This window comes from Hydra viridissima, unplaced genomic scaffold (genome assembly GCF_058129835.1).
Source record: "Hydra viridissima isolate aposymbiotic clone 2 unplaced genomic scaffold, HvirCarnegie_v1 scaffold_9, whole genome shotgun sequence".
Taxonomy (NCBI): domain Eukaryota; kingdom Metazoa; phylum Cnidaria; class Hydrozoa; order Anthoathecata; family Hydridae; genus Hydra; species Hydra viridissima.
In genome coordinates, this window is record NW_028324308.1 from 11,646,301 (window position 1) to 11,669,846 (window position 23,546).

The window sequence follows — 23,546 nt, forward strand, 5'->3', positions numbered from 1 at the left end:
AAATTGAATAAAAAAAAACACTTTAATCATGTTTAGTCAAATAATAGACATGATGCAGTAATTTAATTCATTAAGAAAATATAATTTTAAAGCCAGTCCAAAAATATTTCACAAATAAAAGTAAACAGGTATACTAATCTGTATACTAAATTTTAGTATACCAAGTATACCGTAAAGTATACCGTAAAGTTACTATACCGTATACTGTAACCGGCGATCCCTAATATATGTGCACTTTGGAACGTTGATCTTACAAAATAACTTATTTTAACTTGTTAAATCAAAAAAATCAGTAATATTAAAATTTAAACAACTTGTTATAAAACGTTTTTGTAGCAATAATAAAAACCAGGCTGTGTAGTTAAAAAAAGATTTAAAAAATGATTTGAAAATAATTTTTCTGAAAGTTTTTTTCGAAAGTTTGAAAGTAAAAAAAAGACAATTTGAAAAGTATTAATTTTCGTTTTAAGCAAAATATCAACAGAAAATGCAAGGAGTAGTATTTGATATCAAAAGCAGTTACGATAGTGACGAATTTGTTGCTCCAACCAGTGAAAGCGGCGAAGGCTGCTGTGAATTAAGTACACGGTTCGTAACCTAATATAACTTTTTTGTTTGACTTTGGCCATGCATTTACATATTAAAATAACTATATTTATAAGCTTCGGAAAAGTTGTTTAAAAAAATTTTTCTTTTTAACATGCTCAAACAGGAAGAAGAGGGGTTTTAATTTAACCAGAACTGCACAAGATTCTAGAGGAAATATTGTAGAAGAAGCTTCTGGAAACAATGCCAATGTTTATGTAGCACAGGCTGAAAGTAATTTTGAGATAGACATGAATGTGCAACCTACGAATGATACTGAATTAGTGACAAACAAGTAAGCGAAATATGTAGTGTTCCCCCTCGATCATCCTCTAAATCATAAATATTTTTAAATATATTTATGGTTTGTTTTTATCATAAAAGTTTCATCTAAAAGTGATTTTGATATTATAGTCTACTATTATATACAAAGTGAACCACTTTTAACCACTTAAGAATTATTCAATTAGTATATAATAATATACTAGAGATATTATTATCGACTAAGTAATATTACTCTTCTAGGGATCACGTTCAACAAACAATTAAAAAAAAAGTCCGAAAACGGATATCTAAACCTGAAACCTGGGGATGTAATAAAAGAAAAAAGGCATATCAAGCTGGTAAAAATTATACAAGTCGAAGAGAAAAACAAGTACCGAATAAGATCATTCAAACAAAAAAAAACTGTCTGGCAAACTGTAAGTACGAATGTGGTAAGAAAATATCAGAAGATGAGCGAAACGATATATTTTTATCATTTTATGCCTTAAATTCAGCTACTGAAAAGAGGCATTTCTTTATTACTTCAACTGATGGCACAACCATTGCTAGACCAAAAAGAAACCACGAGGAAAACAATGATAGTGAAAATGAAAATAAAGAAACTGATGACCACGCTGAAAAACAAATTTTTTCAAAAAGGAAGTACGCCTATAGATATTTTTTTCATGTAAAAGGAGAAAAAGTTCGTGTTTGCAAAACATTTTACCTAACTACACTATCAATTTCACAAAAGCGAGTTTACACAGCTCACAATACCAAAGATGTTAAAACAAATACTCCAGCACAAGATCTACGAGGTAAAATCATGAAAGGCAAACGTACACCGCACAGCGATGCCAACTCAGCTAGGGATCACATAAAATCTTTTCCAACAGCTGAGTCACATTATTGTCGTGTAAGTACCAATAGAGAATACCTTGAGTCACACCTTAATGTTTCAAAAATGTATAATCTTTACAAAGAGAAATGTATAAACGAAAATGTTGCGCCAGTAAAAAAATCTATGTACAACCATATTTTCTCCACCGAATTCAATCTTGGTTTTCACATTCCAAAAAAGGATAGGTGCGACCTTTGTGAGAAGTTTAAAGTTGCTGAAAACACTGATACTATGTCTGAAAAATTGAGAGAAGACTTTGAAAGGCATCAAGTTTTTAAAAAAGGAATGAGAAATATACGTGCTGAAGAAAAAAAAGATAAAAATATTCCGGTTTTACTTTTTGACCTTCAAAATGTTATTTTGACTCCGCATGCAGAAATTAGTTCCCTTTTTTATCTGAGAAAGCTAAGCGTGTACAATTTGACAGCTTTTTTTTCAACAACCAAAAAAGTGTACTGTGCACTATGGAATGAATCAATGGCGGGAAGAAGCGCCAATGATCTTGCCAGTGCCTTTTGCAAAATTTTGAGTGATGTGGTAGAGGAAAACGACGTAAGTGACTTAGTTACTTGGTCTGACTCCTGCGTTCCTCAAAATCGGAATAGTATATTATCAAATGTTGTGTTACATTTTTTAAGAGACCATCCTTACATTAAATCAATCACTATGAAATATTCCCTTCCAGGTCATTCATGCGTCCAAAAGGTGGATCATGCCCATAGCGATATTGAAAAGCTCATGAGGAAAACTGATTTTTATAGTCCAATTGGATTGATAAGGATGTTGAAACAAGTGAACAGAAAAAATCCTTATCGTATCATTCAAATGAAACCACATGACTTCAAGGAGTTTTCAGTAACAGCAAAGCTGTTTAATTACAAGTCAGTTCCTTTTTCTAACGTTGCTGTTCTAAAATTTACTCAAACATCTCTTATTATACATTTTAAATCTAGCCATGATCGCAATGAACCTATGAACTGTGCGAATGTCAAGTTCAATGAAAAACCTAACAGAAAGAATGCAGCAACAAGTCCATCAACTTCCACTGTTTTGAATGTAAAACCAAAGATTCAAAATTGTACAAAGGAACTTGCAGACTTAAAAAAAAAAGATATTAAAGCTGCATTTCCGTTTATGCCTCTCGAGGACAGAGATTACTATCGAGTTGTTCTTCACCTATAAAATAAACATGAAAAACTTTTTAGGGTTACACTTAATGTAATGGTTTTAAAATGTACCAAAAAATGTAGTTCAAAAAAAAAAAAAAAATGAGTAAACAAAATTTTGTAACCTTGTTTTGTGACTGAAACAATAATCTAATTTATTAAAATTAGCTTTTTGTTATATAATTGTTTCAGATACAAAATTTAAAGTAACTAACTGCCTCAGTCACGAAATTTAAAAGTCACTAACATGTTTCTAACTACCATTAAACAGCAGTTAGAACCTTGTCATAGTGAGAATATGATTATTTCACTATGACAAGGTTCTAACTGCATTTTGGGGGTATTCATTTTTCTATGAAGAGTTAAACATTTTTTAATCAAAAGTAGTAATACTTATAGCAAATGCTTATGTTATCATGAGTAAAAAATATTATCGATGGATTTTAATAATTTTTGGTGGTAGGAACATAACAATTTTTAACATTGATCTTCTCAAAACTACTCGCGGATCAGTTAGAACCTTGTCAAACCAACGCGACGATTTTCATTTAATGTGGCGGGTCAAAATTTATAAATACTTTTAGCCAGAATTTGGATATTTGTGAATGTGTTAACGAAAATCCTAAAACTTTAAGAGCTGAAGTATTTTACTGAGAGCTCTGATCACAAACAGGACATCTCATATCTAAACCAGTTGTTTGCCCAGGACAAAATTTGTATAGATTTTCTATACAAAAAATCAATCCTTTTTTCTAAAGGCTTTTGGAACATATTCTCTATAGAAATTCAACTACTAAAAGTCTATAGAATATGCAATTGAAAGTCTATAGAAGTTTCTATAGAAAAGATCAATATTATTTTTTATAGGCCTATAGAAATTTAACTACAGAAAGTCTATAGAAGTTTCTATACATCGCATTTTTCGAGAGTGTATAGAAAATATTTTCTATTATCATTTAGATGGTCTATAGAATCGATGGGATATATTCCATCGATTATAGTCTATATCATATATTGCATAAATAATATACTACATATATTATAGACAATATAATTGCTTCCTATACCAATTTCATAAACTTTTTATGATATTCTATAAACCATCTGTATATTACATATGAGGAATATTTGCAATTGGGAGAGAAAACAAGAAAAAGTGCATTTATAAACTTTTAAAACAAAAGACTATATATTAAATAATCAAAAAAGACAGAAATACACTATGTACATTCGTATAACATCTTTCATATTTTAACTCTTCTTAACTTCCAACACAATATTTAATTTCAATGTGACTGCTGTTCACATATCCTTTGACGACACACCCGGCATTTGATAGGCAAAGGCTAAAAATACAAAGAGTTCAATTATTTATTTCTTCCGCTTAATGAAGAAATTCAAATGCTATAACTATTTACCAACAACACCATCAACAAGGTCTTGACAAATTTTGGGTTTTGCTACTTTGTCAGAGTGAGCATTACTTTGCTTGCCAGAAAAACTGACACTTCTTAGCCTGTGTTTCCCACCAATGACACCAAAAGATCGTGTACAAATTTATTTGTACCATGCGATTTGTTACATTTGCTGAATTTTACATGGTCAATATATATTTTGTGACCTGGCACTAATTGTTTCTAAATTACAAAGTAAAAGTACTATGAATAAAATTTATATAATTAAACATATAAATAAAGAAATAGATAAATTTTGTAACATGAAAATTCTTACTCTACTAGATCCATCTGGGTATTTAGTTCTTTCCAGATTGGTATGCGTTTCAGTAAGATTTGATTTAGAAAGAAAACATTTAGCATTACTATTTGTAATGCTAAATGAATGATTAAGTTGATCAGACATATCAAAAGAGTTAAGAGTGTGAGAGGTTGCTCTACTAGACCCATATAAATTGCTGGGTGCCTTCCACTTCTAAAAAGATGAATGAAAACTTTGAGTTACATTGAAGTCACTTGCATATTGATTTGAGTTAGAGGAAAGACTTTGTCAATTTTGGTATATGATGTGTTAAGGAAGATAAATCATGGGGCTTGTTTAACTCCAAAACTCCATTGAATAAGTTCATCAAGTTTAATTTCTAAAGCAACTTTATCTGCATTCTAAAATAAGAACATAAAGGAATACTGAATTTAACTAGCTAAAATTAGAAGTATTTACAATATACAACACATGTACAATGTTTTCAATAACTTCAATGTTTTCTTCAACACAATCATTTAGCTTTTGCACAACTTTTATAATCATTTTTCTAAAATAAGCTGATGAATTTGAATGAAATATTTTTAAATGGTATTTAACATTTATAAAAAACAGTTTTTAAAAATGTTCATCATAACCACACCATTAAAGTTATCTGATTTGGTAATGGTGGAACAACTTTTACAAGGGTGTTTGCTTGATTGTTTAACTCCTCCGAATCATCTTAATTATTTAAAATATAAAATAGTATAATACTTGTTTCATCAAAAAAAAATGGAAATTTTACACCTGCATATAAATGTATATATATCCTAAATTCTGCTTACCCCCAATTTTAAGACCTTTGCCTCATAGTTTTTCCAAGTAGGAGAACCAGACTTTAATGCCTGGTTCTGCAACATTGCATTGAAATAACTTGATGACCACTGCACAACAACATTTTCTCCATATACAACTGGACCTTTAATTAAGTCCATTCGAACAACCTAAATGAAATTAGTTAACTAGTAATAAGTATTAATATACTAATGATATAAGTTTTCCCACAGACAAATGGAAAACTTTAAATGAATTTTTAAATTATACCAGCCAAACAAGAAATAAAATAGAAATAAAGTGCTGCAATAAAACAAATGATTAGTAATAAGAAATACTTTTACTATTACTAATTAATACTATTTTATTTTTTTTATTATTTGTTGTAGATTAAATTTAAATTTGTATATATATATATATATATATATATATATATATATATATATATATATATATATATATATATATATATATATATATATATATATATATATATATAAAACAAAAAAAAACAACAACTATGTATGGTACTTAAAGTTGCATGCCTAATGGCAATCATCAGCCATGAAATACAAATCAAAAATGTAAAAACCGTTACAAAATTACAAAAATTACTGTGTCGTGTGCTCTGACATCATAATAGAAAGAGAGGAGGAAAGGAAATATAGAAAGAACAAAAGAAAAGAAAGAAAAGAAAAAAAACAAAAGAAAGAAAGAAAAGAAATAAATAAATAAAGAAATTAAGAAAGAAAAGAAAAAAAGAAAGAAAAAAAGAAAGAAAAAAAGAAAGAAAGAAAGAATTTAGGCCTAGTCGCCAGTGTCAAATTTGGAAAGAAGAAATTTGTTTCTATGCCTGCATTTTAAAACCAATTCATTAAACTTATCAAATAAGATAACTTCTTGAAACATTATCATCATGTACTTCTTTATATATATATATATATATATATATATATATATATATATATATATATATATATATATATATATATATATTAGGGTGGTAGTCAAAAATTAAATGTTCAGATTTTGTCTGGGACAACCTCTAGTCCTGTTCCTATTGATCTCATGAACTCATGTGCAAAATTTCATAAAAATATTCTTTCATTAAAGGGTGCCACATGCCAACTGATAAAACCACATGTACGCGATAGAAAAGATAGCCGTGTAAATTAATGTGTTGTTGAATATTATTTAAATCTTTAAATAAATTTTTTTATCTGTAAATCCATTTTGAACACAACCAGATGTCTTTTCAATGAGGTGTACTCTTTATGTTTTTTTTGAGAATCTGACCAGTTGTTAAATTTATCAACTAATTAATGTTCTGTATATGAAAAATATTTATAAATTTCCAAATACAGATAAAAAAAAAACAGAAATTTTACTTCATAGCATTTTTAGAAATTTGTTACATTCAAATAGTTAAATTTTTATAGTGCTTAAATATTAATTACTTAGCTGCAGCCCACTTTCTTATTTTTTCTATCCCAGAATTCCTTGTAATTTGCCACCCAATCACCATTTTGTATGTTTATCACTATCAGACTACCAAATTAATTATTTTAACTAAAATTTTTCATTTTTAACATTTTTGCAGTGGAATATCTCAATTGTGAAAAGTCAGTATACATTTAAGTTGTTATTTTGTAATATAAATTATGTAAACTACTTTGAATTTTATTTTATATAAATTCATATATCTAAACTCAAAAAAGATACTGAATAATGGATATCACTGAATATATACTAAATGAATAAAATTTTATAACTTTTGCAATTCACATCATGCTTATTGCATAACTTTATTTGTATTTTTCTAGATTAATAAATATCAGAAAATGTCACAATCAAAACCTGCAACTAGATCTGCAACCAAAATTTACCTTCTCGGTTTCACAAATGCCTCCATTAATGGTACTAGATTACCATCACGAAAGCAAGCATTACAGTTTTTCTTCCATCAGTTGAAAATAAACAAAAAAACCATGCAAGAAAGTTCGGACATTACTATTAAAACAGTTGCTGATTTTTGGAACAAAGCTTACATGCCAATGACAACATTCCAACATGCAATTGCGAGGCTAGAGAAAATATACAATGAGTGGAGAAAGCTACAAAAGGCTTCAAAAAGAGGAGGAGCAACTCAGATAGCGAAATAAGTTGGACCATCTACTGGACCAGACATTTTGATGTTTAAAAGGTTTCAAACAGCATGGCTATCAATCGTTCGTGACAGATATGAAGACGGTATATCAGATCCTGAAACAGCTTTAGTTTTTAACAGCAACAGAGAAATGATGAAAGAAGCTATTGATTTCATTCAAAACTGCTTGCTGACAGAGAACCAGCCTCGTGATGATTATAGGGAACTTTTAGAACTGTCTTTGATCTACCTGGGTCATATTCCTCCTCGCGGGGTTCATTTTATGGCTCCTGGGGCTATGCATCGGGCCAAATGGATGGCCATGGCTATTTATTCAATCAAAATTTTTCTCTTCAGATCCCAGTTTCGCATGACAAAGCGTGAAATAAATTTATCACGTTTCTTGAATATTTTTGTCTGCTTTGTCTATCTCAACTCATGGTTTACTGCTTCGCTGTCCATTCAAGCTCCACTGAATGATCTCATGTGCCTTAAACGACTCACACAATTCAGGACAATAAATTTAAATGTTGCAAATGTAGCGATAAAAGGCATTGTCTCATCATATGTGGTACCTCAGTGAGGAACTGATTGCCTTTAGTTTTTTTGATGATCGTGTTGATGCAGCTACAAAATACGAGATGGTAAATGCAATGAAAACAAAAACTGGAAATGGAATTCCTGCAAAACGTGTTCAACTACATGAAAACAACATTTCATCATCAGAGCTTGCTGATTTCATTAACTCGAACACCATGAGGTTTTTTGTTATACTGGGCATCTCAACTTCTTGGCTCGAATTGGATTCATCTTTGTGGAACGAGGACCAAGTTTTTATTGCAGCTAAGCATTTTGTAGCCGGTTTGAGCGTTGTGAATGACAGAGCAGAGAGAGGAGTTGCTCTTATCCAAGACTTTAACCAAATTCTAACAAAAGATGAAGGACAAAAGCAAGCACTTCTCCATGTTGTGTCTGAGCATCGAAAACAGTTTCCAGATGCCAAGAAATCCACTGTTGTTAAACAGGACTAAATAGTCATTTTTCCATTCAAAACAAAATGAAAAACTAAAATGATATTGAAATTATAGTTATTTTTTCATGGTTTTCAATGTTCAATACTTTGTTATTTAAAAACTTTTGAATTAAAATAGTTTATGTAGAAAAAATTTTTTAAAGTGCTTACAGCCATTAGCGTCAACCTTAGTGAAACTTTCAACCCCGTGTGGCACCCCTTAATGATGAAATATCCTTCTCAAATTTTGCACATAAGTTTGTTATGCTAAAAGGAACAAAAATAGAGGTTGTCCCATCAATTTACTTTGAAAAAGTTTTTTGAGCACCACCCTAATATATATATATATATATATATATATATATATATATATATATATATATATATATATATATATGGCGCTATTTTCCTTTCGTACCCACCTACTTTTATTGCAGATTACAAAAGATCGTCGTCCAAAAGTAATAAAAAGTATAGGAAACAATGCTTTTAGACCAACTTAATATTCTCTAAATTCAATCTGAAAGTGTTAAAAACTCATACGATACGCTAAAACTCACCGTTTTTCCAACTTAATGACGAATTTTAAAAAATTACTAAAGTGTTTTAATTATAGACCTGGTTTTTATTGCTTGGTAGTTTTATTATAATTTTCGCAATGACTAGCATTTGGATGAACCGCTTAATATTTAAAAATTTAAACAGCAGTGAAAACCATGTTTGATTTTTTAATAACTTATTTCACTTTTTAAACTCGTCATCGCGTTGAAAAAATGGCGAATACTAACGTTTTCGTATGAGTTTTTAACTTTTTCAGATTGAGTTTAGAGTATATTAAATTGGTCAAAAAGTATTGTTTTCTATACGTTTTCTTACTTTTGTAAAGAAATAAACTACTAAAATTGAAAAGAAAAAGTTCCTAGATATTGGGATGCTACAGCTTCACTATTATTTATTTAAAAATATAAAATTAGCCTGTTTATGTATGTATGTATGTATGTATGTATGTATGTATGTATGTATGTATGTATGTATGTATGTATGTATGTATGTATGTATGTATGTATGTATGTATGTATGTATGTATGTATGTATGTATGTATGTATGTATGTATGTATGTATGTATGTATGTATGTATGTATGTATGTATGTATGTATGTATGTATGTATGTATGTATGTATGTATGTATATATATATATATACATATATGATTTATATAAAACATTATTGTAACATGTTACAACAATTTTTTATATAAAAATCCACAATATAAAATTCAAGAGACGTTATTTTCTCAAGACACATGTTTTTTTGTAGAATATCTCTATGATCTAATATTAGATCAATTCTATAGACAAAGTTTCTAGAACTTAGGACAAAAAGTTCTATAGATTTTCTTTAAAACCATTTCATTTCTATAGGAGTTCTATAAAAATAATTGAGTTCTATAAAATTTCTATAGACAATTTCTTAAAGTTTATAGAAATTCAAAATATATTTTGAAGTCTATAGAAATTTCTATAGACTTTAAGAATTTGTCTATAGAAATTTTATAGAACTCAATTATTTTTATAGAATTCCTATAGAAATAAAATAATTTTATAGAAAATCTATAGAACTTTTTGTCCTGGGTGTAGATGAATCATAACATTGCATAATCTTATATAAAGCTAAATTCTTAGCAAAATTGGTTGAACACAGTAGCATCACTATACAAAAAAGCATTCGGTTGCTTTCACTTTGTTGATAACTCTGCACTACCAATGTAAGAACTTGATTTCACAGGTTTTCCATTAGGATTAATTCCAATTATCTGTCATTTTTTTTGTCATAATCTAGATGTTGCAACAAAAACAATATATCAAAGATAGCAAACAGTTACATTCTTATTTGTTCATAGCTTCCGCTCGCATTTTTAGCAAGACCAAAACCTTATTGGAAAACCCAGATTCTAAGTTCCCGAAAGCTTTTCCAAGAATTATCAAATGTGTGGAAAAACTTTTCCAAGAAATACCAAATAATTGACTCGACCAGCTAGTAAGAAAACTCTTCTGATAAAAAAGAAAAAGACTCAGTTTTTCTTTTTTTTTAATACAACCTATGAGTTCTGTCGGCTGGTTTTTTCCTCTATAAATATAATAAGATGGTTATTTTATAAAATCGAACACCATTGGTACAGATATTATAAGTGCTCTCATGTTACCACTTATGTTAGTAAGATAGTGTAATTGAATTACACGGAAGCAATCGCGTAAAATGGTAGAAAAAAAAAGACGTTACGTAGTTTCCTTGTATTAATGGCTTTTAACTAGAAATCTTTAAATATAGTTTGAGCGGTGGACACTGCCTTTGAGCTCAGAACAACTACAGGGAAGGGGGTAGCTTTAGAGTAGCTAACCCTTTTCGCAGAACTTTTAATGTGCTTAATTTATTTTTGGGTGTGGCGAAGAAAGCGATTATAAAAGGAAAACACGTCATATATGAAAAGCCTGTAGCGTTTTTTTTCCAACTTTAAGAAACTTATTTGCAGGACACACAGTAATAATAAGTCTTTAAAAAAAAAAGAAGCTTAAAAACATTTTTTTTTTCATTGCTCCAACTGATAGAGCCTCACCCGGCGACGAGACTGATTTTCAATAATAGTGATTCAAGATTCAATAAGGTTTAATAGTCAAGTGAACCACCCAATATAAGACGACTTTAAGACGTATGTAACTTATCTATAACTCGTCTAGACCTCTACAACTAGTTAAAGACATGTTTAAGACGACTTTTTAACACCTCATTAAGACATCTTCCGACAACCAGTTTAAGATATCCTAAAGACATCTTAACAAGATGTCTTTAGGAATAACCAGTTTAAGACATCCGTAAAACATCTTAACAAGATGTCTTTCGGAATAACCAGTTTAAGACATCCGTAAGACATCTTAACAAGAAGTCTTTTAGAATAAGCAGCTTAAGATGTTTTTAATCGTGGAAGTATTAGAGATGGACGTGCAACTTTATTGCTTTTTTGCAAACCATGCCAGTTGCACATTGTTAAAAATCTGTTGTTTTAAACAATAGAAATTCAATTCTCTTAAAGTCTGTCATAATCGTCGAAAACTTTTGGGCTTGCATAACCAGTCACATCAACTTCATTTTACTTGTTAAAGGTAACAGCAATAGAACCAAATTTTAAGCTTACCTTTATATAGCGAAGCATTCTTAATATTTTAACAAATAACACGGATGATAAAAAGTTGAATACTTTAGTACATCTATAACTTGAGAGGTAATAGATAATACGAAATATCAAGAAGTTTTGTAGCTACCTGGAGCACAATGGCTCCATGTTTAGTGAACTACCCCAGCAAGCACACGACGTTGAAACAACGTTGAAACAACGTTGAAGCAACGTTGAAACAACGTTGATCAACGTTATTTCAACGTTGTTTCAACGTCGTGTGCTCGCTGGGACTCCATCTACTATATTGCTGCAGTCTTCCGGTTTATGAATATTGTAGAATTTTCTATTTGGGCTTGCTCCATCAGACACTGTAGCCCTTAGTTTAAGTCCAATGGAATCTAATATCGTTACACACACACACACACACACACACACACACACACACACACACACACACACACACACACACACACACACACACACACACACACGCACACACACGCACACACACACACACACACACACATTAATATACACGTCTTTTTAAGCCGTCCCTAATACATTTTAAATAAGGGAACTTTAAGACGTTTTAGTTAAGACGACTTGAAGTGTTTCATTTAAGACCAGTTAAAGATAACTTTATGACGTCTTAAATAAGACAACTTTAGGACGTTTTAGTTAAGACGACTTACAGTGTTTCATTTGAGACCAGTTTAAGACATCTTCAATTTGTCTTTAAGACGACTTGTTGTTGGGTGGGTATTGTTGCTTATTCTGCAAAACCACAACAAGTGAATTGTAATTGAAAACAGAAGATCGAAAAACAATGAAATCACAATGAAATGAATTCTTGTAAGTCATTCGACGAAGAAAAGGTACGGAGTAAGTTTATAGGCTATATACAAGTCTTTGTGGAACCTAATCTATGTTATTCAATTTTCCTGATTAAACGCCCTTCAACACCAGTTGTGAATTAAAGTGGGTAGCCAGCCTTTGATTTTATAAGAACTGCTAAAATTCTTCCCGCAGGTCCTTGGATTATATGGGGAACAAGGTGGTGAGAATATACATGCAGAATTTAACAACATAAGAAGAATATATTCAAGCATGTCTGGAACCCGAAAACTAGAAAGTATAATGAGAGGCCATTACACAAAAAATAACTTGATCGCAAAGTCTTGAAAACCACTCATCGTACTAAGAAGAGCTACAGAATAAAAATATAAAGTTGATGTTATATGTAAGTATTTATATATATATATATATATATATATATATATATATATATATATATATATATATATACGTGTAAGTATAAATTTACTAACTATGTTGTCGAAATAGGTTGGCCTATTGTCTTTATAATAGTAAAAAAATAGCGAAATACTACCCAACTTTGTAGCTTCATATCTTCGTTTAAAAAAATGGTTGACGTAAATATTATGCTAAATACTATAGCCAAGCTTTTATTCTTTTCAATGTTATATAACAGTACCTTAAAAAAATTGATCTTCCTACACTTTTTTTAAGAATAAAAATAGTGGTAAAATCCATGGGGACAATGTCGGGCAACTTCACAGTTGGATTATAGCTTCAAGCGTGAAATATCTGCATTTTTTTAAATGCAGTCACACTTAATAGGATGTAAGGTAACAATGGGAATGTTGATTGTTTAGTTTTAAGTTATTTGTTTTGTATATATCAAAGATTTAAAGAGCCTACTTAATGTCAGATTTCGAGGCTAGTGAAATAACACCCTTAGCAGCAGATTTAAGTTTATGCGCAATGCGCATGCGCACAATAAATGTCTGCTGCGAAACGACCGTGTAATAGCTTGTAGACCTGCACATCTCCGGGATACCCCTTCTGATACCGTTTTTTTAATGTATAAATTTAGGGGTGGCTTAAGTTCTTTTAATGATTTATATATTCGTAATAATGCAGTAACATACCCAATATATATATATATATATATATATATATATATATATATATATATATATATATATATATATATATATATATATATATATATATGTATATGTATATATATATATATATATAAATATATATATATATATGTATATACATACATATATATGTATATATATATACATGTATATATATACATTATATTCATATATATACATATAGGTACATGTTATATATATGTGTGTGTCTGTGTGTGTGTATAAATATATGTATATATATGATATATATATTATTTAAAAATTATTACTTAATTATTCCTCTGATATAGTTTTTTAAAAGACAATGGCCTCCCTAAAGACAGCTATGAAGAGTGGTCAAAAAACTCATCGTGAGCGGTCACAGATTTCTGGGAGAAAACATCTTGGTCTGTTAGAGAAACGGAAAGATTATCTTCTTCGAGCAAAAAATTTTCACAAGAAAGAAAACACTCTCAAAAAATTAAAAAAAAAGGCTCTTGAAAAAAATCCAGATGAGTTTTATTTTCAGATGATTAATCAAAAAACAAAAGAAGGTGTTCACATACTACCACACCAAAATGTTAAGTATACTCCTGATCAAATTAAATTGTTAAAAACTCAAGACATGAATTATTTAAATTTAAAATCTAATGTTGAAGCAAAAAAAGTTATGAAATTGCAAGCTAATTTACACATGATTGACATGGCAGATACTCAAGAGAGGAACCATGTTTTTTTTGTTGACAGTAAGAAAGAATGTAAGGAATTCAATGTTGCCAAAAGGTTTGACACTTTTCCCGAACTTTTATCTCGTACTCATAATATTCCCTCAATAAAGATGTTAAGTGACCCATCTTTCAAGCTTGCAAACTCGCATTGTGAGAAGCAAAACCAACTTTCTTATGCCACATTAGAAAAACGAATTCAAAGGGAAAATATTCTTGTTCAAACAAGAGAAGCTTTGGTCCTGCAGCGTCAGCTTATGGGAAAAGGTACTGCCTATAAGTGCAAACAAAATAAAGAAAAACCTGCTTATAAATGGAGAAAGCAGAGAAAACATTAGTTTCTATTTGCAATTTTCTTTATGTAAGTGTTTAACAAAATTTCATGTATTCAATATGGTTTTGAAATGCTAATTATTTCCCTGTCTATTAACAATATATATCATATTTATATTTAACTTATATTTTAAATTAAATGGTAAAGAAATTTGTAAATCTCATAGTGACAGTTTTAGCTACTATTATATATATATATATATATATATATATATATATATATATATATATATATATATATATATATATATATATATATATATATATATATATATATATATATATATGTCTTTTTAATCATATGATAATTTCTTCTCCCTACTTTTTATAAAGTTTTTGAAGCAATTCAGAAAATTTTATAACTTCTATAACTATATTTTTCAATTAATTGTTTTAAATTGTTTTGTTCTTACAGAATATGACATCAAATATTTATTCATATTGTGATGTGTGTAGAATTAACCACACACTTGGCAAAAAGCATAAGTTCACGAAAAAGCATAAACTATTATTGAAGACAATGATTGAGAAATATGGCAAAAAAATTACAGATTGTCTGATATGTTTCCAAAGTCCTGTAATTATTGAAGGTGAAAGTGAGGATAAAAATACAATATGGTGTCATTTCTGTAAAGTTAATTTTGTTAAGCATGTCACAGACAAATTTAAAACAATTTTATATGGAGGAATTTTTGAACATCTGTCATCTGAAAAACACTTGAAAGCCACTGATATTTTTTGGATAACCCATAATGTGGAACAAAAGCAAAAATCAATTTTTATCATATCAAAAACAGATATGCTGTTATATAAAAAAAAACTTCTTCCTTTAGTTGAATTGTATGAAAAACAAGAAATTAACCGCACATTGTGTATTGCAAATAGTATTCAGGTACAAGAAAAACGAAATTTAGCCATTAGTAGTGAATTTGAATCAACTTCTTCAAGGGATATTGTATATAAAACTGAAAAAAACAAGTTTGGTATTCTGCAAAATCCTCTTGGTACCCACAATGGTGTTAGGGTGTGGAGAGGTGGGATAGTAAAGCATAAAACTGATTCTGATCAAGTTATTCATAGTAAATACACACAAAAAAATATCTTTGAAATCAAGCTAAATCCTATTGTCAAAAATATTCATACTGAAAGTTTGCCACCATGGCTCTGTCATGATGATTGTGATCAAGCAAATAAAACTCTGGGTCCTTCAGCTACAGAATTTGAAAATCACCTTGTACAAGTAAAGAAAAGGAAGTTGAATCAAAATCGAGTTGGAGCCAAATTTGATCATAGAACAGACAATATGCAAAAGGACTGGCTACCATCATTTGGCCGTGTGTGGACTCATGGTCCACGTTGGAAGTCACGAAATGAATATAAAGATGAAAGTTGACAAATAAAGTAATCTCTCAGAAACAAAAGTTTTTCTTCAATTTTAAATACTTTTTTCTTTACATTATTATTGAATTTAGTAAAATAATATATGCAGTATATATGTTTTTTCATAATTGTTTGTTATATATTTTAAGTTGCACAAAATATTTCTACAATTTCTTTATGAAAATTATAAAATAACCAGAATCTTTTTCTTGCTAACAGATATATTATTATTCTTTATGCACTGACTACGTTTTACAATCATAAAATTGAACAGTTTATTTTACAAATTTTTACATTTTTTTTTTCAAAAAAATTAAAACTAAACAATTGTCATTGAAAGTAAATTTAATTTATTTTAAAGGCTTATTCATTTGTCAGCAAATGTTATTATATTTTAACGTATCAAAGGGACAATTAGGTTGGTTTTTTTTCCATAACAGTGGAATAGTTGAGCATCATTCAAAGTAATATTTTTAGTCAAAATAATGAACCCAATTGAATTTTTAAAAAAATAGTATTTTTTCGGACCATTAGAGGAGTTTTGGGAGACAGTTTAAGATCAATATGATTATGGAAAGTTGAAGGCCTTCCCCACCCAACACCAGTCGTCTTAAAGACAAATTGAAGATGTCTTGAAATTGGTCTTAAAGATGTCTTAAACTGGTCTCAAATGAAACACAGTAAGTCGACTTAAAGTTGCCTTATTTAAGACATCTTTAAATTGTCTTAAACTGGTCTCAAATGAAACACTGTAAGTCGTCTTAACTAAAACGTCCTAAAGTTGTCTTATTTAAGACGTCACAAAGTTATCTTTAACTGGTCTTATATGAAACACTTCGAGTCGTCTTAACTAAAACGTCTTAAAGTTCCCTTATTTAACACGTATTAGGAACGGCTTAAAAAGACGTGTATATTAATGTGTGTGTGTCTATATATATATATATATATATATATATATATATATATATATATATGGGCTTGCATGCGATTAAAATTTTTAATCGCAATTAATCGCACGATTAAATTTTTTGATCATAATTAATCGCGCGATTAATCGAACATAATTTAAATAAAGGAAACAAACAGGAAAAGTTTTTTAAATCATTTGATCTATTTGCATGCAAATGATAAAACATCATAAAAAAGTTCTAATTATAGTTTATATTGTTTCTAATACAACCAATAAAAATAAAATATTTTAAAAACTTGAGACAAAAAATTTCTTAAAGCCAGTCTTTTAAACATAATAACATGTTCAATGAATCTGGCAGCAGAGATGATCTGTGCTTGTCTGCAATGAATCCAGCGGTTGAAAACAGTCTTTCGCATGGAACTGTAGTCGCTGGAACTGACAAATATTTCTTTGCGATTGTTGCTAATCGAGGATATGAACCTTGATGTAGCTTCCACCACTGAAGAGGATCTGAATCCATTTTGGCGCAGGGTTCTTTTCGATATCGACTCACTTCATCTTCACTTGGGGAATCAACTTCATCCAGATCTGGTAGATTGAATGCCATTTTAAAATTTTTTGCTGATGGCTGTTGCAAAATAATTATTCAAATATTACCATAAATAAAGCATATAGATGTTATCTAACTATTTCAATTAATATTATAGTACTCATAGAGTTTTATCTATCATTAAAACGATTATTTTAATAAATGCAATTTTGAATCTATTATTATGTCATTAGAATAATTCAATAAAAAAACAATATCAAATTTATTACTACAAAATGCTCACCTCTTTTGGTTCTTGTTCTATTGATACTGGTCTGAGGTCTGGAACAGATTCAAGAAGCTTCGATAATCTCTGCCAGACATTTGATCTTTCATTTGAAGCTATAAACGATAAATTTTTAAATCTTGAATCCAATGCTGACGAGATTTGCAACCAACTATCATTCGAAAAATCATTAAATCTGCGCTCCATTTCATTTACAAATTTTTCTTTAAATAGCGCGATGTAACGAGGATCATCATCTTGAATAACCATTTCACGTGATAAGTGGCATATAATTGGTAAAACCACCGAACTAGATACGTATTTATTACCACCTAACAATTCTGAAGCCACTTTGCATGGTTGCAAAACATCAGCAATTTTCTCCATTTTTTCCCACTCTCTTTCTGTCAAAGTCTGTAAGTAATGGTTTTGCTCATCAAGTGTTACTGTGATGGCTTTTTTATGTTTCAACATACGTCTCAGCATATCATACATGCTATTCCACCTTGTAACAACATGCTGAATTAGATTTTCTTGTGGCAGGTCGAGGTCAATCTGATTTTCATGTAATTCCATATTATTTGCTGGACTATGTTTAAAATGTCCAACAATTCTGTGACATTTAGCTAGTGTTATGTCAAATGAAGTCTCTTCAATGGCAGATTTTATAATTAGCTGAACGGTATGTGCGAAACATGGAAGATGTTTGAAGGGAAAACTTGATACAGCCTTTACAATGTTTCTACCGTTATCAGTACCAATAGAAAATATTTTTTCAAATAATCCCCATTCATCTGCAATATTTCTGATGTGGGTTGAAACATTGTCACTGGTGTGTCGGTCCAATGTTTGATGAACACCTAAGGCAAATGAGTTCAACATCCAGTTGTTATCTATCAAATGACATGTTAAACCAAGGTAACTGACATTACCCATTGAAGACCAATGATCACAGGTAATTGCTATACTAGTAGCCATGTTTACGAGGTCTATTTTTTTTTTCTTCTCATCTTCATAGAGTGTTTGCATTTTAATTTTAATTGTGTTTTGACAGGGAAGATTGTAACTGTAGTCGGACGTTGCTGTTCGAATGACATTCGTCAAACCTGGATCTGTAACAATGTTGAGTGGTCGACAGCTACTGGCAACCCAGCAAACAATGGCTTCCGTAATTTCCTTTGATTTATCTGCAGAAATTTGTTTATTTACGCCATTTTGTGATTTAATACTGTCCTCAATTGTAAGTTGTTTTGAGGAACTCACGATCTTGTTTTGATTTTTACTAGTAGTTGCGAAGAACACGTGTTTACTGTTCAAATGATACTGAAGCGTTGTAAGACTTCGGTGATATGCAAATTCTTTGGAACAATATTTACAGATAACCAATTTTTTTGATTCGTCTTTAAAAATAAAGGCTCCGTTGAGGATAGATTGATTGCCGTTTGAACCCATAATTTAAATCATTAACAAATAAAGTTCATCAGGATAAGATATTAAAATTTTGGAAATTTAATAAATTTATTAACAAAACAACAACGCGATCAAAACAATTTCGAAAACAAAAATTATAAGGTAAGAGAGACATAATTGAGACAAATAAAACAAAATGGCATCATCAATGAGTAAACATTGATTAGAAATAAGAAAGTGGTATAAAATTTCTTTATTGCTCAAAAATTATTTTTTGATGCTAACCAAAATTAGCATCGCCAAAATAATTTATGATCTAATCTAATCGTCAGGGTTAGGGTTAGGGTTTTATGAAAATTTATGAGTTAAAAAATTTCATCTGCGTTAATTTTTTTAACTTGCGTTAAATTATTAGCGCTTTAACGCGTTTTTAACGCGTTAACTTTGCAAGCCCTAATATATATATATATATATATATATATATATATATATATATATATATATATATATATATATATATATATATATATATATATATATATGTATATGTATATATATGTATGTATATTTATTTATTTATTACCTTCCAGTAGTAGAGAAATGGGAGTTCTGGCTCGTTTTCATTTTTGCGACAATTATTGCGTGCTAACTTGTTTTTGTGCAGGATTCTGAAATGATACTTACCATAGTTTTGACTTACCTTTTTTTCTTTATAAAATTTCCGCGAATGGTGTTTTGACTTTTTTTCAGAAGAATTTCCAGTAATGGATCAAGTGAAATCTGTTTCTGTAATGTCCGTAAGCGAATCAACCCTTGTGTACACAACCAAATTTACTAACATTGTTAGACAACCAGGGTACCCAAATTTTTTTTTTCAGGCTTTAAAATGTAAATTCTATGCAAACTATAATTTAAATTATTTTTTATTGTTTATTGTTATACATTGTTTTATTTAAAATAGTTTTTCAATTATTATTCAAGTTATAGTGCTGGAATAATATAATATTAAGATAACAATAGAAAATTAACAACTGAGTTATGGAGGAATTATCAATAGCAGAATTTGAAAGGTAAAATAAATTTAATTCTAGTGTATTATTTTATTGAAGAATCACAATATTGAATAATAATACTATAATTTTATTTCAGATTATGTGATGTAGAAAAGGAGGCCTATTAGCAGTGGTGTACGACTCGGCAAAATTTGCATTAAATTCTTGTAATTCCGGACGCAAAGGCTTTTGGGATGTGTAGTACAGCCAGATTGTAAACATAAACAACGAAATACAAATAAAAAAATACAATATGTACTTTGCTATTGCATGATTCAGTTGATTTTTACATATTTTTCCTTTCAATTATTTTAATTTGTCTAACTATAGTATAGAATACTAAACAATGTCTGCTGGATTTTGCTCAGCTCCTAATTGTCAACATAAACGAGGAAAAAATGTTGATAAAAGTGTGTCATTTTTTCGCTTTCCAAAAGACAAAAATAGGTCAGTATCTAGTTTATTAATAATTTATTTATATATATATATATATATATATATATATATATATATATATATATATATATATATATATATATATATATATATATTCTCATTACATTATACAAATATATGAATGCATAATTTTTTATTTCAGATGTAAGCAGTGGGTTATTAATTGCCGTCGCAAAGATCTTGACAAGAAAGCTTCATTAGAACTAAATAAATCAAATGCTCTATGCAGTGAACATTTTGAGCCAACAAAATATTACCCAACAAATATTGGAGGCAAAAGAGCAATTTTAACAGCAATTCCGACCCTTTTTGATGTACCAAATCCTCCTCACAAAATTTCAATTAAAAGAAAAGCACCTGCAGAAAGATTTCTTCAGTCACACAAAAAAAGTAAATCAGTTACAAGTGAGCAGTCTGTAAAGTTACCAGTTTTTTCTAGTACAGACACTACCAACTCAGAAGAATTAAATGTAAATGATAAAGCTAAAAAACAGAGGTTAAATTTTCAAAAAGTAATAAACTTAAATCGTGTTAAAATTATCGTTTAAACAAAAAACTATTGTTTTTCAAAAACATAATAAAAAATGCAATGGATCTATTGAACATATTTGTGATCTTGCAAAGAAATACCTTTCTGAAAACCAGATTAAATTTTTTGAGAGTCAACTTAGAATGAACAAGCGAGCAAAACATGGAAAAAGGTGGACAGTACATGACAAACTAGTTTCTCTACGCATCTTTTATCATAGTCCACAGGCATTTTGTATTTTGAGGCAATTTTTTACTTTGACAAGTAAGACAACTCTTCTTTTTTTTTTTTATCAAAAGTATTTGGAAACCTACAGCTGGGATTTTCTGCAAAGGTTTTTGCTTTACTCAAAATGCGAGTCAATTATATGAATGTCAATGAACGCAACTGTTGTCTAGTATTTGACAAGCAGCATATAGACTATAAAAGAAATCTTGACCACATTATTGGTATTGATGAAGATGGGAAACCATTAAATCATGTTTTAGTTGTAATGGTTCGGGGTATTGCAATAAAGTGGAAGCAGCCAATTGCATATTTTTATAGCAACAACTCAGTTCAATCAGTTAAATTATCACAAATAATATTAGAAGCTATTGACACACTGACTTCAATTGGGCTACATGTACGAGCTGTTGTGTGTGACCAAAGTACTACAAATATTTCAGCTTTGAAGTTACTAGGGTTCCTTAAAACAAGACCGTATATATTGCCTTCCACAATTCAAACAAATGTTTGCATAATATTTGACCCTCCACACTTGATAAAAAGTCTTCGAAATAATTTAATTAGACATGATATATCTACAAACGGAAAAGTTGTTTCATGGAAATACTTGCAGTCTTTTTACAATATAGACAAAATCCAGTTCGACTTGCTCCAAAGTTGACAGATAGCCACCTTGAACCTGGATCTTTACTATCTATGAGAGTAAAATTGGCAACACAAGTTTTCAGTCATCAAATTTCAGTAGCTATGTCCTTCTTTATAATTGCAAAACTTTTACCACCTGATGCTTTGGCAACATGTGAATTCATTAAAAAAATTGACACTCTTTTTGATATAATGAACTCTAGAAAATTAAAAGCAAACAAATCATTTAGGTGTGCATTAACTGAAGGAGAAACTATGAAAACCTTGGAAGATATTAAAACCTTGGAAGATATTTCTACATGCCATTATGAAAATGCTAGAAGTCAGACTAGTATTTCCAGTCACTGGCGACTTATAACAACAATAAACAACATTATGATATTGTCCAGAGAGTTGCTTGATGAAGGTTTTCATTTTGTTTGCACATCACATTTCAATTAGGACTGTATAGAGAATTTTTTTTTGATTATACGAAGTAAAGGTGGTTGGAATGACAGGCCAAAAGCCAAACAATTCAAGTCTGCATACCAAAATGCTTCACTACTTACTTCCATTGAACAAACAAAGTCTAATACAAGTTGTGTTGCAGAATCTGATTTCACTGCAGCAATATCGCTAGAATCATGTCTTAATTTAGTATATGAACAAAGTAGTGTAGCAAATAACTCACTATTCAATGAAACAAAGTTAACTCACATAGGTATTGTAAAACCTTTGATACTAATAAAGGATTTCAAACTAAAAATATGTTCTGAAATTGTAGAACAGAGTTTATGTTCTCTTGCTAGTTGGCTAATTAAAGTTTTTAAATTTTTTTAAATTTATTTATTTATAATATACTAACTTGAAGTTATAAATTCTAATATCCTTAACATTTTTTATATTATATATAAGATTAGGAAAATAAAAATAACAAAAACATATATAAAAGTATAAAAAAACAATATGAAAACATATCAAAACTAGAAGGAACATTGCTATAAAAAGCTTTATACTAACATAATCCAGCGTTTTCAAAATAAACCATTTAGTTTAAAAGTAAAAGAAGATTGTTACTACATCTTATTAAAGCATTTTTGTTTAAAAATAAGTTAAACCATCTTTACAAAAGCATAATTCTATCAAAACGCCTTTATATACGTATTTTTGTTTACAAATCTGGCTGTACTAGACATCCCAGAATCCCCATTCGCCGAATTACAAGAAATCGAGCGAGTCGTACACCACTGCCTATTAAGTTGCATTGATAGGATCCGACAGTGATATTTCTAGCAATAACTCTGAGGGCGAGGATGGTGATTGGGTGCCTAACAATTTGTTAGAGCATAAGG

At 29.5% G+C, this 23,546-nt stretch overlaps 6 protein-coding genes across 21 annotated transcripts; 4 read left to right on the plus strand and 2 right to left on the minus strand.

Moving 5' to 3' along the window:
* Nucleotides 1-228: 228 nt before the first annotated feature.
* LOC149884047 (uncharacterized) lies at nucleotides 229-7,682 on the plus strand. 4 transcript variants are annotated; one of them, XR_016455408.1, is made up of 5 exons: nucleotides 229-588; nucleotides 713-880; nucleotides 1,111-2,302; nucleotides 2,436-2,631; nucleotides 2,704-3,032. XR_016455408.1 is itself a non-coding variant. In XM_090097259.1 (4 exons), exons 1-4 carry the CDS (start codon nucleotides 488-490, stop codon nucleotides 7,417-7,419), a joined length of 1,938 nt encoding a protein of 645 aa, XP_089953385.1. In that variant the 5' UTR covers nucleotides 229-487; the 3' UTR covers nucleotides 7,420-7,682. The 4 variants fall into 4 exon arrangements, 3 of the variants coding, with proteins under 3 accessions (XP_089953385.1, XP_089953384.1, XP_089953383.1); XM_090097259.1 differs by lacking the exon at nucleotides 2,704-3,032 and adding an exon at nucleotides 7,272-7,682 and having other exon boundaries at nucleotides 1,111-2,631; XM_090097258.1 differs by having other exon boundaries at nucleotides 1,111-2,631.
* Nucleotides 4,078-9,228, minus strand: LOC149884048 (uncharacterized). Of its 12 annotated transcripts, none has more exons than XR_016455438.1 (6): nucleotides 9,029-9,180; nucleotides 8,778-8,873; nucleotides 5,460-5,618; nucleotides 4,648-4,845; nucleotides 4,335-4,553; nucleotides 4,078-4,262 (listed from the first exon to the last, which is right to left on the minus strand). XR_016455438.1 is itself a non-coding variant. In XM_090097370.1 (5 exons), exons 2-5 carry the CDS (start codon nucleotides 8,781-8,783, stop codon nucleotides 4,428-4,430), a joined length of 489 nt encoding a protein of 162 aa, XP_089953496.1. In that variant the 5' UTR covers nucleotides 8,784-8,873; nucleotides 9,033-9,180; the 3' UTR covers nucleotides 4,078-4,427. The 12 variants fall into 12 exon arrangements, 6 of the variants coding, with proteins under 6 accessions (XP_089953496.1, XP_089953495.1, XP_089953500.1 ...); XR_016455439.1 differs by having other exon boundaries at nucleotides 4,648-5,033; XR_016455443.1 differs by lacking the exon at nucleotides 8,778-8,873 and having other exon boundaries at nucleotides 4,648-5,033; nucleotides 9,029-9,186.
* A 4,800-nt stretch (nucleotides 9,229-14,028) lies between these two features.
* LOC149884049 (putative U3 small nucleolar RNA-associated protein 11) lies at nucleotides 14,029-16,359 on the plus strand. The gene is made up of 2 exons (XM_090098882.1): nucleotides 14,029-14,815; nucleotides 15,203-16,359. Exon 1 carries the CDS (start codon nucleotides 14,055-14,057, stop codon nucleotides 14,790-14,792), a length of 738 nt encoding a protein of 245 aa, XP_089955008.1. The 5' UTR covers nucleotides 14,029-14,054; the 3' UTR covers nucleotides 14,793-14,815; nucleotides 15,203-16,359.
* LOC149884050 (centrosomal AT-AC splicing factor-like) lies at nucleotides 15,308-16,180 on the plus strand. The gene has a single exon (XM_090098678.1). The coding sequence runs from the start codon at nucleotides 15,308-15,310 to the stop codon at nucleotides 16,178-16,180; it is 873 nt and encodes a 290-aa protein (XP_089954804.1).
* Nucleotides 16,360-17,307: 948 nt separating the features above from the next.
* LOC149884051 (E3 SUMO-protein ligase ZBED1-like) lies at nucleotides 17,308-19,455 on the minus strand. Of its 2 annotated transcripts, none has more exons than XM_090098858.1 (2): nucleotides 17,914-19,455; nucleotides 17,308-17,668 (listed from the first exon to the last, which is right to left on the minus strand). In XM_090098858.1, the coding sequence occupies exons 1-2, from the start codon at nucleotides 19,345-19,347 to the stop codon at nucleotides 17,630-17,632; spliced, it is 1,473 nt and encodes a 490-aa protein (XP_089954984.1). In that variant the 5' UTR covers nucleotides 19,348-19,455; the 3' UTR covers nucleotides 17,308-17,629. The 2 variants fall into 2 exon arrangements, with proteins under 2 accessions (XP_089954984.1, XP_089954983.1); XM_090098857.1 differs by having other exon boundaries at nucleotides 17,308-17,708; nucleotides 17,914-19,380.
* A 428-nt stretch (nucleotides 19,456-19,883) lies between these two features.
* LOC149884052 (52 kDa repressor of the inhibitor of the protein kinase-like) lies at nucleotides 19,884-22,960 on the plus strand. The gene is made up of 3 exons (XM_090098548.1): nucleotides 19,884-20,375; nucleotides 20,455-20,804; nucleotides 20,956-22,960. The coding sequence occupies exons 2-3, from the start codon at nucleotides 20,704-20,706 to the stop codon at nucleotides 21,359-21,361; spliced, it is 507 nt and encodes a 168-aa protein (XP_089954674.1). The 5' UTR covers nucleotides 19,884-20,375; nucleotides 20,455-20,703; the 3' UTR covers nucleotides 21,362-22,960.
* Nucleotides 22,961-23,546: the final 586 nt, after the last annotated feature.

Excerpts from the sequence above, each read along its gene's own strand:
- LOC149884047 (XM_090097257.1), top strand. The coding sequence starts at position 488 with ATGCAAGGAGTAGTATTTGATATCAAAAGCAGTTACGATAGTGACGAA. Across the intron at positions 589-712 it reads TGCTGTGAATTAAGTACACG|GAAGAAGAGGGGTTTTAATT; the intron begins GTTCGTAACCTA and ends ATGCTCAAACAG. Across the intron at positions 881-1,110 it reads ACTGAATTAGTGACAAACAA|GGATCACGTTCAACAAACAA; the intron begins GTAAGCGAAATA and ends TTACTCTTCTAG.
- LOC149884048 (XM_090097370.1), bottom strand. Across the intron at positions 4,846-5,459 it reads CAAAGGTCTTAAAATTGGGG|AAGTGGAAGGCACCCAGCAA; the intron begins GTAAGCAGAATT and ends TCATCTTTTTAG. Across the intron at positions 4,554-4,647 it reads ACCCAGATGGATCTAGTAGA|AAACAATTAGTGCCAGGTCA; the intron begins GTAAGAATTTTC and ends TTTGTAATTTAG.
- LOC149884049 (XM_090098882.1), top strand. The coding sequence starts at position 14,055 with ATGGCCTCCCTAAAGACAGCTATGAAGAGTGGTCAAAAAACTCATCGT.
- LOC149884050 (XM_090098678.1), top strand. The coding sequence starts at position 15,308 with ATGATTGAGAAATATGGCAAAAAAATTACAGATTGTCTGATATGTTTC.
- LOC149884051 (XM_090098857.1), bottom strand. The coding sequence starts at position 19,347 with ATGGGTTCAAACGGCAATCAATCTATCCTCAACGGAGCCTTTATTTTT. Across the intron at positions 17,709-17,913 it reads TAGAACAAGAACCAAAAGAG|CCATCAGCAAAAAATTTTAA; the intron begins GTGAGCATTTTG and ends ATTTTGCAACAG.
- LOC149884052 (XM_090098548.1), top strand. The coding sequence starts at position 20,704 with ATGTCTGCTGGATTTTGCTCAGCTCCTAATTGTCAACATAAACGAGGA. Across the intron at positions 20,805-20,955 it reads TTTCCAAAAGACAAAAATAG|ATGTAAGCAGTGGGTTATTA; the intron begins GTCAGTATCTAG and ends TTTTTATTTCAG.